The sequence below is a fragment of the Xiphophorus hellerii genome, chromosome 10 (assembly GCF_003331165.1).
Source record: "Xiphophorus hellerii strain 12219 chromosome 10, Xiphophorus_hellerii-4.1, whole genome shotgun sequence".
Taxonomy (NCBI): domain Eukaryota; kingdom Metazoa; phylum Chordata; class Actinopteri; order Cyprinodontiformes; family Poeciliidae; genus Xiphophorus; species Xiphophorus hellerii.
The window spans coordinates 19,699,569-19,719,528 of NC_045681.1; the positions used below are offsets into that span (position 1 = coordinate 19,699,569).

Here is a 19,960-nt window from a genome sequence, read left to right on the forward strand (position 1 = left end):
CCTCGGACCTCCCTGGGTGACTGGAGGTCCGTCTTTCCTCTGACCTCCCTGCTTGATTGGAGGTTTGCCTTTCCTCAGACCTCCCTGGTTGAATGGAGGTCTGCCTTTCCTCGGACCTCCCTGGGTGATTGGAGGTCTGTCTTTCCTCAGACCTCCCTGGGTGATTGGAGGTCTGTCTTTCCTCAGACCTCCCTGGGTGATTGGAGGTCTGCCTTTCCTCAGACCTCCCTGATTGATTGGAGGTCTGCCTTTCCTCAGACCTCCCTGATTGATTGGAGGTCTGCCTTTCCTCAGACCTCCCTGGGTTATTGGAGGTCTGCCTTTCCTCAGACCTCCCTGGTTGAATGGAGGTCTGTCTTTCCTCGGACCTCCCTGGGTGATTGGAGGTCTGTCTTCCCTCTGACCTCCCTGCTTGATTGGAGGTCCGTCTTTCTTCGAACCTCCCTGCTTGATTGGAGGTTTGCCTTTCCTCAGACCTCCCTGGTTGAATGGAGGTCTGCCTTTCCTCGGACCTCTGTGGGTGATTGGAGGTCTGTCTTTCCTCGGACCTCCCTGGGTGTTTGGAGGTCCATCTTTCTTCGAACCTCCCTGGTTGATTGGAGGTCTGCCTTTCCTCAGACCTCCCTGATTGATTGGAGGTCTGTCTTTCCTTGGTCTCCTTTGTTTTAAGGGAGCCTTCTTTTTGGAGGGGGACCTCTGGTTGGGTGGAGACTCTCGGATAGTTGTTTTCCAGAGCAAGTTTCAACTTTATCTTCAGGTCTGCAACCTGACCCTGCAATGATTTCACTGTTTCCTCCTGTTCTTTGATTTTTGAAGCTTGCTCAGTGTGACTTTTGATCTGTTCCTCAAATTTAAGTCTCTCTTTGTATCCTTCAATCATTACTTCTATCAGACCTTTATTGCGGGATGCATATTTTTCTGCCTCCCTCTTGAAGTGATCCAGCTGTTGAAGAACGCTCTTTGATTCACCTTCACGCTTGACTTGCAGATGACGTTCTCTTGCCAAAATTTTTTGCAGCTTTTCAATCTCCTCCTGCTGTGATTTCACTTCAGCCTGACACACAATCCTTCGGTCTTTTTCCTCACGGAGTTCAAAAATCTTACTCTGCAGTTCTTCTTTAAGATTGTCTACCTGCTTTGTGAGATTGATGACGTGTTGGCTAGTCTCTTCCACATTTTCCACTAAGGGGGTGATCTGGAAGCCAGCAGAAGGAGTTGTTTTCTGCTCGACTTCCAATGATCTTGGGCTCTCAAAGTCGCCGGAAGGACTTGGTTCCCCCTGGATCTCCGCTGATTCATCTTCCGGCTCGCTGTCGTCTTCAAAAACAAGGATGGCGTCGTAGTCGACTTGGATGTTTTGCTCCATCATTTCGATCCATGAAAGCTCAGCTGGAAAAGCTTCATGTTCACAAGTATTCTGTTGTTGCTTCATATCTATATTCTGGTAACTTCTTGCTTCTCTGAAAGGATTAATTTCGAAAGTGCTCTGAAGAGTGATCTGTCGCGATAGAACTGTGGAACAGGTCTGAGAAATCGCTGTCTGTGAGCTACAGTCAAGAGAGAGATTCCTTTGTGATATCATAGAGTGATGACATCACTGCTGATGTCATTGATAGCGTTGGAACTGAACCTTCTATTGTAGCCTGACGTAAAAAAAAACAGTTTGCTAGACAATGTCAAACATTGAGAAGTTAAAATTTTTGTTATCAAACATTAAGAAGCTAAAACAAAACAACCTCATAAATATACAGGGCCAAACTCGAGAATGAACTCAAACCGAGTTTCACACAAATACAAGGACGCTAGCATAAATGTTTGGCTGTCGAAACATTTATGCTACAAAGTAGCTATCACGCTAATTTTCTTTTAGCTAATTTTCTTGTCTCTTCTACAAAGAGACATGCAAACATACCTTTATCTTGGCTTTTTTCTATTCTTCTTTTTCCTCTCTCTCTGAAGAATAAGTTGTTTTTTGCTACTTTGGTTTGCTTGCTTATCTTCCACCGCTGCTTTGGAGGTTTGAATACGCATTGAACGGCAGCTCAAATCACCGGTGAAACATTACCTACCGCGGCCACCAGGGGGAACCCAAGAACAAGTTATTTTTCTTTTAGCTCTTGTAGATTGATTTCTACATGATTAAAGATATATTAATGTAAAATAAAGGCGCAGTGTTGTAATTAAATTACTAAAAATAAATAAATAAAATCTCTTCCACTTGGGGCAAAATCAGCTTCGGGGCGCGGGGCTTAAGTTTGCCAGCCCATACATGGCATGCGCATTAACACACACACACACACACAAAAAAAACACTAGACAAAAAAATGACAAGATGCAAACCAAAGATGTTGCCCACAAAAGTTGCTTTAATTAATTGTTAAAAATAGGTAACGCTGGAGATGCTGCAAGGGCTTAAGATGATGCATTTACTGCAGATTCGGAAAAAACTGCGCTCCTGTCAGAGTTACCTAAAAGCAGGCTGCAGTGATGACAAATATATGGAAGGAATCTGCGAAAGGAGTCGACTGCCCCGTCGTTGAGTAGAAGTTCAAATTTATAGGACAACTGATTGCAAAAGAACAGAGCAGGTGTGTGCAGTTTTCAGACCCCTAATTTACCTCCATGTCTCTCCTCAGAGACGTGGTGCATAGCTGAGGAAATCCTCAGGTTACAACTCAATAAAATCCAAACCATCTTTTAAGTTTCATACATATATAATCATATATATTCAATGTACAAAGATACATTCTCAATCGCAAAGGTTCATCCATCAAAAATAAATACTGAAATGGCAAAATTGAAATATTTATGTATAGATATATATAAATCTTCTCTCGTGGAGAGAAGACGCAAATACACACAGTTGCATAAAGAAATACACAACAAAAAAACAAAAAGCATGAGTGCAGTGTTCACAGAGGACAGAAGGAGGCTGAAATTCACCGAATAAAACCTTTTAGCCACACTCAAAGAAGAAATAAAAATCTGATAAAAAAAAAAAAAAAAGACATTTGAATTAACAGGTTTGGTTGAAAGCAAGCGGATCAGCGCTGCAAAACCAAACAGGTTAGAGTTCGGTTTCTCATCTGGGAACAGAACGAGCATCCAGGGGCGCATCCACGTTCACGACTCGCACGCCTCGAAAATATTTCCATTTACAAATAGGAAAAGTTAAAAAATATATTTATATATCTCTATCTGAATATATCAGCACACTTGGATTTCTGTTAGAAAAAACCCCCAAAACCTGGCTTCCTGTTCCAAACATGCTGCTGTGAAAGCTTGGGGAGACTTTATTACAGTGTGACGTCATAGCTAGCTAGCAGTCTTTGGTAGCGAACAAAATTCTTTAGAGAAAAATAGAAGAACTCTGTCACAGACTGTTCAAACTCTGATGTCTAAGGCAACTCTTAAAAGTGTGTGCTGGGAGCAGAAAACAGACAAAGTGATGCGACACGTTCAACACAAGTGACGTTGAAATAAAGGAAAAGCATCACATGTTGTCATGGCGGTAAAGCTGGGGTGTTCAGAAAGATTGGAGACAACAGCATGGGTTTGTGATTAGACCAGAGAACATGATGTCAGTATGTCATCTGCAAACAGTGACACCTTCTTATTACCTTTAGTGTTATTGTGTGTCTTCCCAGCTTCAGTAGAGCGGCCAATCCTCAGCGGAAAGCCTGGAAAATATATATAACTGGTATAAATACAGTGTCAATGCTAATGGTATGACTCCATGTAGAACTGAAGCTGAGAACCAACTCGACAGTCCTAGGCAGAAATGGAGCCGAAGCTCACATTTATGTTTAAGTTTTTTTGTACTTTTATCTGAAAAATGGGGAATGTCACTTATTGAGACCTACAGTGAAAATAAAATCTTGGCCTGGTGGAGGCACTTTAGGGAAAGTTTAATGTCATTTTCAAGGTCTATACACACCTGACAATTTCTCCTAATGCGCTTCCTATAAAACAGCTAAACCTAGTATGTTCTTAGCCATCGTGATAAAATACGTGTATGTTCACCACTAGGATCCCCAGGGTTTGGAAACTACTACAAAATAAACCGATTAAAATGTGTTGGTTCTTTTATGAGGACATCTGTTTGGATCCAGATGTATAATTTTCTGGATCCAAACAGAAAACAGAAAAACAGTATCTGATAGTGACTCACCCGCTCCCACTTGTAATACGGACAGAATACATCATGTCATTTTATTAAATCCACATAACAACAACCCACATCTGTATTGTGGGCAAAAGAAAAGCAACTGAGAGTAGCGTTTTATGCTTCATAAACACTGTTGTGTGTGTTTTTCTTGTTAAATGAATAGGGACCTGTGCTGATATTTGAGGCACAAACTGGGGCATTTGAAATACACGATGAAAGACATTCCCAATAAGCCTCTGAACATGGGATGAATATGAGTATTAGAGCCAAACACAATTGAAATACGAGCCAGCTATTGGCTTTCAAAGAAGTTCTCCACGTAAAAAAACAGAACCGAAATTTGATAGAGAAAAACGATCCCGCCATGATTGACTCCCACGTCGCTCGCTACGTCTTACATTCGTCAGAGGACAAACAGGAAGCCGTTTTCCTCCCTCTGACCAGCTGACGGAACATCAGCAGCGCCCCGGGTCAGCACAGGTGAAGGGATTCAACCGGAAAGCCGGCAAACATCCGCCTTACCGCAAATAAAATTTAAATCCGCGAGGCGATAAGATATAATGCTTGACATTTATGACGTGAAAAAAAAAAAAAAGGACAAAGCAGTTCCATGCGTTCAAGGTTAACAGAGAAAAATGCTCGCAGAGCAGTTTTTGCTTGTCTTGCTTCCATTGTTCGAGACCGAGGGAGCAAAATAAAGAAATAAGTGCTGATTAATCTTGTGCTTTCTCCTCTGTTTCTGTGGTCTTAAAATAAATTTTAAAAAAGGGGTCAAAATCAGGGTTTCAGTGATGCTGAGTTCAGTCTTCGCCGACCATGACCTGCCAGACGATGAGGTGGCTGCGCTCGGCTTTCGCGAGGAAGGGCTGCAGTTTTAAGGCGGGGTCGTCTAGCTCGTCTGCCTCCCCGTCCTCATCGCCTGCGGAGAGACGGGAACGTGTTCACCCCCGGTGTCGCTGACTGCACCTCTTGTTTCCGCTGCGGCACAGAGACTCACCCATTCTGAAGTCGATGTAGCCTTCTCCTCCACTCATCACCAACATGGACCTGCTTCCTTCCTGAGCGGAGACATCGGCGGACTTGTCTCCCGCTGACTCTCCTCCGCTGGATGCCGACGGATCTGCGTGACCTGGCAGCAAAACAAACAAACAAAAGTAAATAAAAACCTTCAATAGCTGCGTTTCCTTTACAAAAGTGTGCAAAACTTTGTCAATATTCCCCTTATATAAAAAAATTCATAAATTGTAACCCCGGTGTTTCCTTTAAATAAGTTATTATTGCAATTTCATCGTTTGGTCAACTCAATAACATTTAGTCTCTGGTATCGTGAGTCTGTTGTCTTAGGATGAGTTTCTTTTATCATTAGTTGACGTAGTAAAAGTTAAAAATAAGAACCCAATGGGATTCCAAGATTTTGTTAGATTTGATTAGATCATTATTTTGAATAAATGAAATAATGGGAAAATATTTGTTTCAACTCATAAATCAAGGCAGTGACTGTCAGCTGGTTCAAACCTCCATAAAAGTCTAAAAGCGTTTCAGCTACAGATTGTCCCTGCATCGTCATGGGGATAGCAAACAATAAAACTGGGCATCCAAAAAAAAAAAAAAAGTCCTATTTATGTCCAAGATTCACTGTTTTCTCTCAAAAGTTTTCTTTATTTCTTGACATGATCTTGAGATAAAAATCATAAGAAAGTCTTAACAATCACAGCAGGTACGCTCGTTTCCAGGATCCGTAGGACCGCCTGCAAACCGAAACTCCTGCTGAATTACCTGGAACTGCGGCGAAGAACTGGACCGCGTTCCTGTGACCATGGAAACTGAGCTGAGCGTGAGCCATGGAGCAGTAGGGAACGACGGTCCCGGCCGTCACCTTGTCCCCGCTGTCGTCTCCGTAGACGCGAACCACGCCTCCAGGATTGTTACCTGATGACTTGGCTACATTGTTGGCTGCTAACAGAAGAGCAAAAACGTAGAGGAGATGTAGAAATCACAAAGCTTCAAAGGTGACCTACTATACTTTTTTGAATAGGTTAGGATATGCTTCTGGGCAATACAAAACACGTTCATCGGATTCTTTTTCACACCATCATTCTCAGATAATGAGATTTTAGTCAGTTCTGCCTAATTTGAGCTTCTTTCCGAATGAGTTGTTTTAGGGCCTCTTGTCACTTTAAATAGCTGGGGTTGGTAGGTGAGGGGCAGTGCTTGCTGATTTGTGACGTAACATTCAAAAGATTCTTGAGGTTCATTTTCCAGACACCAAAAAACTTTAACTTATTGTCAGAAACTTGCTGGGTAGTGGTGTTTTTTTTTCTTTTCTTTAAGTGATTCAGCTGTTTTTAGAAGCAGTAGAAACTCAAATGGAAGTACACAAAGGTACAAAATGTGAATTTTGCATAATAGGTCCCTTTTAAGAGGACGTTCATGGTTAACTTTAAACACTAAATGTCTTCAGCAGAGCTTCCAACTGCATTTAGATCAACGGATCATAACCAAAAGCAGTGAGTCGGTGGACTCAAGAACATAAAAGGCACAATTCAAGGTTTCAGCTTGTATTTCCTTAACAGCTGTTAAGTTGAAGGCTTTAGTTCATGAACTTACTCTCCGTAACGGGAACAGAGATGATGACTCCATTTCCAGTCCCAATCCACAAGCGGCTACATGAAACCATTAAAGCCGTGATCCTCACAAACGAGAAGCCCAGCTTGCCCGTACCTGCGGGACAGTAAGACACTCTCCCTGTTTTACCCTGAAACCCAACTCCAGTTTGTACAGCCGACTGCGACCTCGTTCTGACCGAGCATCTTGCTGACGTAGGGTTCGATGTCGATGTCCTGCAGGTGCTGGTGTGTGCGTGCGTGGAACAGTCTGAGAGTGGAGTCCAGCTTGATGGACACCCAGATCCCGTCCCCGTGCCAGGCCAGCTGACGGACCTGGCTGTCCTTACGAGGGTGGGCGTCGAAGGTTTTCTGGGAGAAAAACGGAAACGTGAGCCAACGCGCTGATCTTACAGGCCGTTTGGGATCGGATCGCCGAGCTGGCTAAAAGTTTTCCTTCACCTCAACCTTCATGGCTCTGGGATGCACCACATGGATCTTGTTCCGGTAGCCGCACCACACACGGTCATGCACCACGGTCATGCAGCGGATGGAGTGGTGCTGCTTCCCCAGGTCCAGCAGATGGTAGTTGGTCAGGTCCCACTGTCCATCTGGCGACAGAAAGTCAAAACGCTTCCTCAAAAACGGACACTATCTGCGTTTCCAATGCAAATGTGCGCAAAACTTTGTCGATGTTCAGCTAATGTCAAAAAAAAACTACCACAATTTTGCAATTGCAGTGCTTCCATTAAATAAGAACGCTATTAAAATCACATAAGAAAAAGCTTGTTCACGCGATAAGTCATTAAAAAAACATGCCTCGCCATCATCCTACTTCCTACCTACTTCCTGTCGACGCTACGGTTGAAAAATCTCATCCTAGCGCCAAATCTTTTTTTATCAAAAAACAAGTTTTTTCAAAATTGCCGTGTTTCCATTAAGTGACTTCGGTTTTGAAATGTCAAATTGCGCAATTACATGGTCAATGTTCAACACTTAAGGAGTATTGGTCTCACCCGTTCCTCTGTGGAAAATGGCTAACGTGCTATCAGACAGGCTAACCAGGACCCGTCCCTTCACGTGTCTGAGGAGGACATGACATTAAATCAACACAATAGGAGGAAAAAAGAAAAAATCCTACAAGAGCTGCTTGTTTTTAATAAACTTACACTATGCCGATCACGGGCTTCTTCAGCTTTATAGAGTGGAGACACTTCTTCCAGTGAGCAACAGACGAGTGGACGTACACGCTAGGACCAACGGTGAAATTCGTTAGCAAAACTGAATTTCACTCAAATACGTTCTCAGGTGGAGAGCGGTAAGTGAAACACAAACTTACCATCCATTTTGGGCCCCCAGCCACATGGTGGGCAGAACGCTGCTCATTTTCTGAGCTTCTTCTATCATCAGGTCCTGCTCCTCTGCGTCGGGGTTTGAACTCACTCCGTCTTTCAGCAGATCGCTCTCTCTGCTCACCAGAGACAACCAGAAACACAAAGGACCACAGTTAACAACAGAGGACATGCAATGTGTCCAAATTGGAGTAGCATGATTTGACAATCGTTACCCGCTTCAAGGTATATGAAAGTTTTAAAAGGTTTTTAAAGATTCAAAATCACTAAAATGTTATATCATACTATGGAGATTTCCCACAGTGCAGAGTGTTGGAATCATGGCAGCAAACCAGAAAAAGGCAAATAAATGTTCACAGTTTTTTCCCGAACAAAACAAGTAAGTTGAGAAAAGCTGTTGGATGCAGATAATGTTTGTCAAGTTACAATTAATTAATTCGTGTCAATGTATTTTGGTAAGCTTGTTAACAAGAATAAGCTGCTAATTTTGTTACGATCTATGTCCAGAGGTGAGTAATACTGGTTACTGACTCTTTCTTTTTCTTTTGGGGGAAAAAAAAGTTACTTATATGACATTTTATTGCACTGTTCATTTTACTTTTGCTTGAAAAACCTTATGAACTATTGCTACTCTCACCTGAATGGATTGATTTTGCATGTAAATAAATGGACTTCAGAGATCGGAAACATTAGATTCTTAGATTTATGCGACGCAAGAGCTAAAGTTAATGGAAATCTGAGCGCAACTAGTATTTTCTGCATGTCGCCGTTTACCTCTGAGAATAGTTAGCTGGCGTCTCCCTGGCCTGGTGCGCTCCCAGTGGATCTGTGAAGACGTGTTCGGTGTAGATGCCTCTCAGGCTCTCGCTGTGGTCAACAGGCCCTGCGCTGGTCTCCATGGCCTCCATGGCCTCTTCTGCTGGTCTGGAGTCTGTGGTGACAGTTGGTGGGTCTGATGGGTTGTGCGAAGACGATATGTGATCCTGACTGCTCCGGCTGGTTTCTTGCGCTTTACCTGAACTGTCTGCTGTCTGAGGAACAGCCGTCGCTCCCTCGCCATCACAGCCCACCACTGTGATGCCTCCGAGGATGCTGTCGCCGCCCTCTGAGCCGCCGTTGGCCGTCGACGAGCCGCCGTCTCCCACCGGGCCTGCGTCAGTGCCTGAGGACACTTCCTCTCCGGCTGGATAGTCGGTCTCTCTTGCACCTTGACGGTAAGAGGAAGTAGTAGTTCGATCAAAGTGAGCTCCACTCTATTGAAAGTAAGTCTCGGACGCACTGTTGTTTTTTTTCTTTTCTTCTTTTTTCTCTTAAACCACTGACCGGGTACACTAGAGATGCAGAAGACGTGCGAGTTGCAAACGAAGAAGCTCTCCAGGATGTTCCCGGGCTGGTTGGCGTCGACGACGACGACGTTCGAATTGGACTGGGTGCTGGTGGAGATCCACACCAGAGAGGAAAACTCGTCCTGGTGCCGCAACTCTTTCTGCTGCTCCTGCAAAGAAAACACAGAGAAAAACAAAATACACAGTAAAAACACAAAATCTTACCAAATATCTACAAACTTTCTAGTTACTTAGAGCAAACATCTTGGTACACTTGAAATAAGACAAAACTAACTTAGAATGAACTTTTTTTCCAGTACTAATGGCAGAAAAATGTCTTGTTATAAGTGAAAATCTGCCAGTGGAACAAGTACTTTTTCATCAAAATTAAGAAACTATTGACTTAAAACAAGCTCTCATGTCTGGCTGAAAAGTCACTTGTAAGTCAGTTTTATCTTATTTTAAGGGTACCAAGATATTTCAACCAGAAACCATACCGAAAAGGGGAAGATTTTGTGTTGTTGCAGTGTAAACTCATGCTGAATTTGAACTTTTTTCATACCACTCTCCTACGCATCCTTGTATTGTTTGTTACTTTTAAACCGGGGAAGTGGCGCACCTTCAGTTCCTGATCCAGTTCATCGATGCTGCTCTGCGAGCCTCTCTTCTTTCTGGGACTTTCCGCGCCGGACACGTCGCTGTAAAACACGCTGGCTCCCACGATTGAGCCTCCGTCTCTGGTTTTCCCTCCAGACAGGTTGACACCTGCAGCACACCACAGCTGGAGTACGGACACGGAGAGGTCAAACACAACAAACAGCCCATTAATAATGTTGCATCCGTACCACACGTCTTTCTTAAAAGTAAAAGAGAGAGAGAGAAAAAGAGTGCAACAAACACTATCCGCATTATTTTAGCAACTGATTACTAAAAATGCCAGATCAATGTACATATTTAAGAGAATATGTGCATATATAGTTCTTAATAATGGAGAAATATTAAATAAAATAATGTGAATCCATACAAGTTGTTTTTGAGTTCATGTTGTTTTTGTTTTGTTTTTTTATAGATCCCCACTTTTTTTACATTTTGGGATAAAAGGGGCAAATATAAAATGTTTTGGGTTTTTTTCTTTCTGCTGTTTTTCATTGTATGGATTTGTATATTTTTCCTGTTGTATACGATTGTTTTGTTTTTAATGAGATTAGTACATTTTCCAACTAACTAATTAATCAATTATTCTGACAATAAATTGGATTTTAAAAAAATGGCACATTTTACAGATTTTTCATTTACCCAATTAAGCCTTTTTAATGCAATATTAGATGCAAATAAATATTTATATTCCTTTTATAAATATGAAAATAAACATTTCATTGCCTAAAATGCAATTACGCAGCATTCATTCAGTAAATATGAACCAGGTGAAGCTAAAACTGCCACTTGAGGGGTTTTGGTTAGAAATTTATTTACAGACAGATTTTTTTTATTTTTTATCTTAAATGCAAAATGCATTTATTTTTTGTACAGTTTCAGCTTAATTAATGCTCTGAAATGACAGGGGATTATTTTCCAGCAAATGGCCTTTTCTGAGTCGGTATACTCCAGTTAACGATTAATCTGTCCCTAAACTGCTTGACAATTATTTCCAAAATCGATTAATCACAATTAATCCGATTAATCGTTTCAGCTCTTCTATCCAAGGGGTAAGAAATGAAGCTCTGAATGCTTGTGGACAGCACTGTAAGCAGCAGCAGACACCTTCATAGTGGGATCTTTCTCATCCAGCGGCCTGAGGAAGACGGGAACAGGCAGATTCTTCATCTTGCCGTCTGCCTGACCTCCATTAGCCTGAAAGATCAAACAAACAAGCTTGCGTTCAGGATGAATAAAATCACCTAACAGTTCAGTGAGAATCCAGAACGGATGCGTCTGAAATGTTTTAGTAGCCGTCTGATTACTTTGTATTTCTTGGGCAGGCTCCAGCCGTAGGCCTGCACTCTGCCGTCCTCCTTCTGGACGTGAGCTTTGACCTGTTTGTACTGAGCTCTCTTCTGCTCTCGCCGTGACACCGAACTCTCAGGTGGCGGACTGTAAGGGCAGAACAACGGCGCACTCACAACTCGGCTTTTCCACAGAAGACCAAAGAGAGTTTAACCTAATGTAAAGAAAAAAATCATATGCTTCTAGAAAAACTATGATCCCCGGTGTAAATATTGTTGGTTCTCCTTTAATGAAGTTCTACATTTTGGCCTGAGTTTGTGAAGCTCAATACCTCAACATGTATACTAGGAAAGATAAACACTTTTTTTTGTTCTGCTTCGGTATTTTCTTTTGGCGTAGCGGCCAAAAGAGTTGTTTTTCCAACCACGTTTCAGATTATTTTCAAAAAACCTAACTGTCCAAATATACGCTTTTGTTTCTGTATGTAGCATTCAAAAAAAATCTGAAAATGTTTCAGCAAATATCCTAGTATTTCCAAAAGCAGGCTTACTACACCTACTGGATATATGTGGTTTTTGGATATAAATATATAATATAAAATTTGGATATAAAAACATGCAAAATTAAAGTGTAGGGGTGTAATGGAGATCATATTTAAATCAAATCTTATGGAAAAAATGTCACGTTTTTCCAAAAAAAAAGAAATGTTTTGCTACTTTTGGTTTTTTTCTTTTAGAAGCACCACAAAAAAAACAAAAGACAAAAGTATCAAACGTTTTCCACGCCAAAGCAATGCAAAAACAACAACGAAGCTCAGGAGTTTTGATGAGCAAATTGTAAATTCCCTAGGCTACAAGGCTATCATTAAAAATTTTTTAAAAAAATATAGAAATATATGTAATACCTTCCTAAAACATTTAAACAAAAAACATTTTTAAGAAAAATGGGTAGGCTATGAGAAATTCTCGAGTGTCTTACATTAGAAAGTGTTTCGTTTGCTCTCAGGCCCAGAACAGGCTCGTTATCAAGACCCAGTATCTTAGAAAAATCTCAAAGAAAAACCATGGAAAAACTAAAGAATTAAATAAACAAATAGAGCTGCTCTGTTTGAAACCCCACGTGATTCTCCAAATTGTGTTTTTTTTTTTGTTGTTGTTTTTTTAAACTTACTGCGGCTAACCTAACCCTGTGGCCTGCAAAAACACAAAATTGTCTAATTTCTAGTGCAGACATCTTAGTGCACTTGAATTAAGACAAAATCTTGTTTTAAGTCAATAATTCCTTAATATTGATTAAAAGGTACTAGCTATGACGTCATTTCACTTATAAGTAGTACTTTTTCATCAATATTAAGGAATTATTGACTTAAACAAGCTCCTGTTTCTTGCTGAAAAGTTATTTGTGGTTTTGAATTATTTCAAGTGCACCAAGATATTCGCACTAGAAACTAGAGAAAAAAAAAGAAGAAAAACTTAGTAAGGTTTTGCGTTTTTGCGTTCTGAAGACGACCTCTCTGTGTTCTTGACTTACTCCTCATTGAGGAAGTCAAACGCTTTGCTCTTGTCGCTGGGCAGCTGCTGCAGGGCGCTGCTCTTCTTCTTGACGGACGGCTGAATCTGCGAGGTGGGCGCGTTGTACTTGACGTTGACCGGCGCCTCCCCTGCCGGCTTCTTCCCCGCTCCGCCCGACGAGCTAAACAGACGGCTGAAACTGGAGGTGTAAGGGCGGGGAAGTGGGGAAGGGAGAAAAGGAAAGAGAGAGAGAGGAGGAGGAGGAGGGGAGGAAGCACACAGAGACAAACGTATAGCAGGGTGGACACAAGCAGTAGCTCCAGCAGTAAGAGGGGGTTTAACACGTAAGGGGGAAAACAGAAGTCCTTCTCCATGCCGGTGCACCATGCTAGCTTTCATCCAGGCAAAAAATTAAAAAAAAAACAGCCTAAATGTCTCCTCACTTTATAAATCTCTCTTGCAGGTAGAGACGCCCGTCCTTCCAGAGAGCTAGAGTGCAGGGATTGCGGGTTGTTAAAGAGCAAACACTAGGAAGTTAGTAAACGACACAGAGCAGAACACGTCTGTCCAGAAAACACCCCCGTTTTAGAGATGCACCCAGAAATCGGCTCGATCTGAGACGAGCAGGTTGGAAACTCAAAAATCTGATCAGCACCGTACTAAGCACAACACCCTTCGGTGTGGATGGCGTTACTACAGGAAGAGGACTAAGTTAACCATATGAGGTATCTTTAGGTTGGTTCCAGAGATTACTTATACTTATTTAGCAACCCAGAACAGGGATTCGAACAAACTTAGAACCCAGAAGAAACTACCGTAGCAATACTTTTTCGACCCCTGTTCTCCCAACCCAGAAAAGGAATTAGACCAGAGGATACTTACTTATACTTATCTACCAACCCTGAATAGGAGTATATAGTTTATTTACTTTGGATCAACATTATTAGCTTTTTCTTCTTTTGCTCTTTCTTTTGGTTTATTTTGTTTGTATTTCCTTTTGATTCCTGTAAAGCACTTTGTATCGCCTTGTTACTGAAAATGTGCTAAATAACTAAAATTACCTTTAACTTTAAATGAATTTAGAAAAAGAATTAAGAACCTATTTCCCACAGCACGACAAAACATGTCTGCGGGTAATTCAGGCTGCGAGAAGGCGAGAGAGAGCAAAGCTTTAGCAGATAACAGGAAGAATGAGCAGAGTGCAGCCAATTCGTTGGGTTCCATCCTTTTTGAGATTTCAAATCGCCATCTGTCACATACTGGATTCTCTAGACCACAGGTGTCAAACTCAAGGCCCGCGGGCCAAATCCAGCCCGCCATAATTATCTCTGTGGCCCTCTACAACAGAGGACCACATAAATTAAACTTTATGAGAGAAAAAGTTACATTTTTATCTCATCAGTCAAATCAAATCAGTTTTCATTTGTAAAGGAGCAAATTACGTCACTGTGAAAATATGTTCAAAGTTGTTGCATTTTAAGAAGTACTAACTGAATAAAGAGAAATTTTTAAGTTTGTTAACGGGTCGTTTCATCGATACATTCTGCCACAACCGGTCCTTTAAGGAACATTCATGATTCTGATCTGGCCTGATTGAAAATGAGCTTCACACCCCCGCTCTAGAGAACGCACACAGAAACTGCCACTTTAATTATCCTAATTTTCCTAATCAGTAAAAGATGGTAAGCTAGTTTAAAATGTCCACTCTGTCATCTTTTCGTATTTGTTTTTAAAATAATGAAATCACCATTCAATTGTGATTCATCGTTACGAATCAATTATTGAAATAATCCTCAAATAATTTAGTGAACAACTAATCGTTAACTGGAGTATGCAGACTCAAAGAAAGCCATCTGCTGAGAGAACAAGACATTAAGAGCTGCAATTAAGCCAAAATTGTACAAAAATATATTTAAATTTGATTCAAGAATTTTAAAAAAACCAACCTGTCTATAAACATGTGTTAACCAATGGAGATGCATCCTTTAATACAAGCGACAACTAAAGAAATGCTATTAATGCATTTTATGTAATAAAATGTAAATTTTCTTATTCTAAAAAGGAACTGAACTATTTTTAATTGCATCTTTTAGTATATTTCTAACATTGAATCAAAAGGGCTTGAATAAAAATCTGCAGAATGTGCCAATTTGTTTTAATCAATCAATCAATCAGCCAATTTTTTTATTCTATTAATCATCAAAATATTCAGTACCTAAGTTAGTTGGATTCCTGGGATAAATCGTACTGATTTTCAGTGAATTTGGACCGAATTCTGATCGGTGCATCTCTGCTCAGCTCCCATTGGCTCTACACCGAATATGTCAAGCATTCAGCATTTTCTATGAGGTAAACCTGGTTTACCGCCAAGCTTTTTGCAGCAAGAAACACAAAAAGAACTGTCAAGTCTACGCCTGTGAACAAATTGCTACTATATTCCCACTAAATTTGAACAACCCTCGTCCCAACACACCTCCTGCACAGAGACATCACAACATCAGGCAGAATATAAAGGGACACACAGGAACAGGGTGGAGACGGTACATTTGTCAGATGTTGCCCCAAAAAAGCGTCCATCATCAAACCAAACCAAACTGTTTCCTTAGAAAACTTAGCAAAGGAGAGCATTGCCAAAAATCTGAGGGTTGGCATCGAGCGCAACACTTCCTGGTTTGCTCTCCTCTGTTAAGAGTTTATTAGAACATGAATATCACAAGCCACCAGAGATTTACCTACATCCTGGAGGAAACACCCAGAGAAAATGCAAAAGAAGGGTCAAAATGACATACGGATCACATAGTAGGTAACGTTTCAGGTGAATAAAAAGAGACGCTTACAACTGCCAGAGGCTGGATTTCTTCTTCTCTGGAAGAGCGGGATTCTCCTTTGAAGCGCTGAAAGGAAAAAAAAAAAGTAAATAAACATCTGAAGCTGTTTCTATTATAAAGACAGCGCCTGAATTTCTACTTAAAGTCTCTACTGCACTACAGGGAACCTCCTTCGTTTTCTCTCTGCACAGTGCCTTGGAAAAGGGTTTCAGCGGTTCAACATCTCCTCATGCTAAAACCATCAAATGTAGTGTATTTTATTTTACATTGTTATTTTATTTTGGCTAACTACCTAGCTAACAAGGCTATATTAGTAGCCAGAGCCTGACAGAAAAATCCCATGAGGAAAAAACTATAAAAATACGAGATTAAATAGTATTTCCACAACAACATTTAAGACCTGTGTTAAATGTTTTTAACTCTAAATTTCAAATCTCCACCTGGATATTTTTGCTTATTTTAATTGTACGCAGTTCTCTAAATGTCCTGTGAGTAAATATATTTGCCCATTTATCCATAACTGGAACTTTAAATATCTAGCAAGTCATTTTCACAATTAACCGTTTATTAAAGGAGTGCCCTTCAGATTAATTTCACTCCCTGCTCAGCAGGGAGGGAAGGATGACCATAATAACCCGATATTGGCTAGAAAGCGCAATGTTTCCCCCTTTCAAAAACCCTTGGAATATTTCAGACAGCGCAACGTGTGGCGGAATTACGGTACTGCAAATTTGGCTGGATCGCCTGCACTTCTTTCAGTCTGGAAGGGCTGAGGCTAACATTATTTTAATAAAGACATTTTAAGGCAGAGGTGCCTAAAGTCGGTAATCGAGGGCCGGCATCCTGCACGTTTTAGTTCTCTCCCTGGTGGTAGTAACAACCTTTTCAGCATGTCCGTGTTCTTCTTAGGCCTTCTAATGAGCCATCATTTGATCCAGGTGCGTTAAACCAGGGAAAGAACTAAGACACGCAGGATGCCGGACCTCGAGGACCGACTTTGGGCACCTCTGTTTTAAGGCCTTAATTTTAGATAGATTCATTTAAGGAGACCCTGTACAGAATCCAAAGCTGGTGGAGAGTTACCCCAAAAGACTTGCAGTTTTTAACTGTAGCAAAAATGTTAACTCGGATGAGCACAGCAAACTTTTCAGATTCCATAAATGCCTTTTTTTGCAGCCATTCACCTTTTTCTTTCCACTTCACAAAGTACCAAAAACAAAAACTCCATTGAAGTTTATGGTTCTCAATGGTTAGCACATGTAATGAACGTGTTTTTAGGGATTGTCGTTATCTTACCGGATCATCTCTGTCCATCTGACGGCTTCCTGCAGCTCCATCAGCCTCTCTTTATACTGGTTCCTCTCCATCAGGACTCTGGCCATCTCCACTCTGGTGAAACGTTTCCTCTGGGCTGTGGGCACGTCGCTCTGCAGGCACAACGTAACCATGAGACAAAACCACGAGCACGTTTCAACTCGTTCCATGATTTCGATGAACAGATGCTTACATCGTCCTCGTTTTCAGTCTTGACCTTCTGTTTGGCCTCATCCAGTTCGGCTTTAACTCTGAAACGCGGGATCCATCGGTGTTAATTATGCACTAAGTAGGCAACCGAGGACATTTTAAAACCTCTGAGCAACATACTTCCTTAGCTCCTCCTCTAATTCTTTGTTTTTCTCCTCCAGTTTGGTCTTGGCCTGTGCGACGGCCTCCAGCTCACCTCGCAGAACCTCCTTCTCACAGGACAGGTCGTCCACTTGAGCAATGAGGTCGTTTTTCACCACATTCAGAGCGTTTCTGGAAACACATTCATAAAGCTGCATTCAACACGATGCGTTTCATAAAAAAGTCACGCTCAAAGTTCAGACTTAGCATTCTATTCCAGACACACCAACAGGAATTTCCGCTGCGGGTTCAAGTGTGTGCCTGTAAACAAGTTACGTCACTCTGCAGCATGAATTTAAAGCTTGACATGCAGAACAGTGGAAGATTGTGGCGCTCAACAAATGTGTTTTATACGTTGAATATTTTGTCTTTTACCATTCTAGAGAGAAAGATGACAAAAACGTTTAAGTCAGCGGTGAATGCTCTTAAAGGGCCGGTGGTACCAGAATGTACTGAAACCGTTAAAACACCAATAAATTCTTAAAATTAAATAATGTAATTGAACATCTTTTCAGTCCCTCCAGGATTTTGAGATCGTTTTTGTGATTTTTTTGCAATAAGCATCAAAGTGTTTGTGGTATCAATTTGGAAATATCTGCGCTTATTTATGACGGTAAATGTAACTTTTTATATAGATCATGGTCTATAATCCGACATCAATTAAGGCTGAGGCAGCTTTTTAGCACAAGTAAGAATGTTTTTGACAATTTTTGAGAAAAATCTGCAATAAACTCCCAATTATGTATTAGCACAAGAAAGTGCAGAGATTTGCTGATTTTGCATAAATTTCCACGATAGTTCTCAAACTGGAGGGACTGACTGATGTAATTTGGCAGTAAACAGATAAAAACTGCATTGATCTGATTGATAGCATGATATTTAAGCACATTTAGTGTTTAGGCTAGAATCTAGAGGGCTACATAAAAAGCTGTGGCGGGCCATATTTGGCCCACGGGCCTCGAGTTTGACACATGTGGTTTAAGTAGTGAGCACTAACTTGGTCTCCAGCAGCTGGGTGTTCTCATGGATTAGATGTTCGACCTCCCGACCCATACCTGGAAATGAACATCTGGGTTAATAAGGCAGCAAGTTACCATTTACCAGTGCTAACCAGTGTGTATGTCTCTGCCTACACTACCCACCTAAGCATTTTCAGTCTTACCTAAAAGGTTGCAGACTGGCCGTGACATAAAAAAAGGATGATGAGAAAGGTTTATTCATAATTACGTCCCTTTTAAACATTTCTACTCTAGAATATCACTACCTCCGACATAAAACCACCACAAATATATAAGGAGCTACAACAGCAAGAGACGACCAGTGAAGACAACAAGGAGCAAATCTCCGATACACACCAGAGAACTCGTCTGTGAGGACGTTTAACGCCGCAAGCCAAAGCAAAAGACAATTCAGAGAGGTCGAGTCGAGGAAAACTGTGTTTGTGAAAGCAAAAGCCGAAAAGTAATGCAAGAGAGAGAGAGAAAGAGCGCGCCGGGCGTTTTACCCAGGAGGTCGGCTCCCTCGTCCACGTCGCCGATCATGTCGTTTCCTGCAGACGCCAGCTCGTCGAACAGAGAGTCGTTGTTGCGGTCGAAGGCTGGATTCTCGATGCCACCTTTGGTCGGTGTGCTGGACAAAAATCACAACGCAGATATATGAAGCATAATTCAGAACTCGGTGGTACTAAAATCTGAACAGACTGGAGGAAGACACAGTTGTGTCCAATACTTATCATCCATTTCCACCATTGCAGTATTTGTTTTCATCTGAGCTTTCTTAGTGTATTTTTTACTAGCTTCAGTTTTATTCTTCACTATATTCTCACTGCTTACCGGTCAACTTATTGATTGTATAAATTAGTCATTAAAGTATGTAACTTTTACAAAATAGTTTATTTACACATTTGTTCAAACTGTCACTATGTTGTGATAATATAGTATGACAGATAATCTGTGGATAAATAATTGAGCTCCTCCCAGTGCTACTATTACCATCTGAAGAAACCCACAGCTCCCGGTCAGAAACAACCAATCAGAGAGAGGGGGAGGGTCTTAGCGCTGTCGATCATCCTCGTGTACATGAGGACATAGTGACTGTTTTGACAAATATAACATATCTTTTATAAAAGCTACATACTGCAGCATTAAGGAATAATGTAGCAGTAATTCTAAATATGTACCTTGTCCCTTGGCAGCCGTCAAAGTCCATGTCCAGCTCAGGAGTGGACTCTATGATAGCCTGTACCTCAGACTTCTCTGGGCTCTCGTCTCCATCTGGGGGAAGAAAAAACAGAGTTCAGCTGTAGCTTTCAGGAGACTGACCATGTTATTTAATTAGTTTGTGTCAATGTTACAAACACAGAGAGAAACCAAGACGTTCTGCTCAAATGAAAGTAAAACATTGATTTTTTTTTTTTTCACATCACGACCATTTCTTGGCCCCATGGGTAGAGTTTTCAGTCCACCTGTCTGTAATTTAATCTGTGAATAAACTGAATCTTAATGACTATGAAGGAGCACAGCAAGCAGATCAGGGATGAAGATGTGGATACGTTTACGGCCGGC

The 19,960-nt window shown here is 41.3% G+C and overlaps 1 protein-coding gene across 6 annotated transcripts in view; it reads right to left on the reverse strand.

The window, feature by feature from the left end:
- Positions 1–2,344: 2,344 nt before the first annotated feature.
- spag9b (sperm associated antigen 9b) overlaps positions 2,345–19,960 on the reverse strand; it is a 43,430-nt gene continuing 25,814 nt past the window's right edge. For 2 of the 6 annotated variants that reach the window (XM_032574604.1, XM_032574608.1), the window contains 23 exons: positions 19,576–19,669; positions 18,901–19,025; positions 18,394–18,451; positions 17,376–17,528; positions 17,239–17,296; positions 17,028–17,158; positions 15,741–15,797; positions 12,923–13,102; positions 11,410–11,539; positions 11,210–11,299; positions 10,068–10,229; positions 9,447–9,618; positions 9,139–9,330; positions 8,898–9,054; positions 8,111–8,239; positions 7,941–8,021; positions 7,788–7,855; positions 7,234–7,382; positions 6,972–7,143; positions 6,776–6,889; positions 5,945–6,124; positions 5,166–5,297; positions 2,345–5,087 (listed from right to left, as the gene is read on the reverse strand). In XM_032574604.1, the coding sequence (XP_032430495.1) occupies positions 4,969–5,087; positions 5,166–5,297; positions 5,945–6,124; positions 6,776–6,889; positions 6,972–7,143; positions 7,234–7,382; positions 7,788–7,855; positions 7,941–8,021; positions 8,111–8,239; positions 8,898–9,054; positions 9,139–9,330; positions 9,447–9,618; positions 10,068–10,229; positions 11,210–11,299; positions 11,410–11,539; positions 12,923–13,102; positions 15,741–15,797; positions 17,028–17,158; positions 17,239–17,296; positions 17,376–17,528; positions 18,394–18,451; positions 18,901–19,025; positions 19,576–19,669 (2,903 nt within the window). In that variant the 3' untranslated portion in view covers positions 2,345–4,968. Of the gene's footprint in view, positions 5,088–5,165; positions 5,298–5,944; positions 6,125–6,775; positions 6,890–6,971; positions 7,144–7,233; positions 7,383–7,787; positions 7,856–7,940; positions 8,022–8,110; positions 8,240–8,897; positions 9,055–9,138; positions 9,331–9,446; positions 9,619–10,067; positions 10,230–11,209; positions 11,300–11,409; positions 11,540–12,922; positions 13,105–15,639; positions 15,643–15,739; positions 15,798–17,027; positions 17,159–17,238; positions 17,297–17,375; positions 17,529–18,393; positions 18,452–18,900; positions 19,026–19,575; positions 19,670–19,960 lie in introns of all 6 variants that reach the window. The other 4 variants (XM_032574603.1, XM_032574606.1, XM_032574607.1 and 1 more) reach the window with 4 other exon arrangements.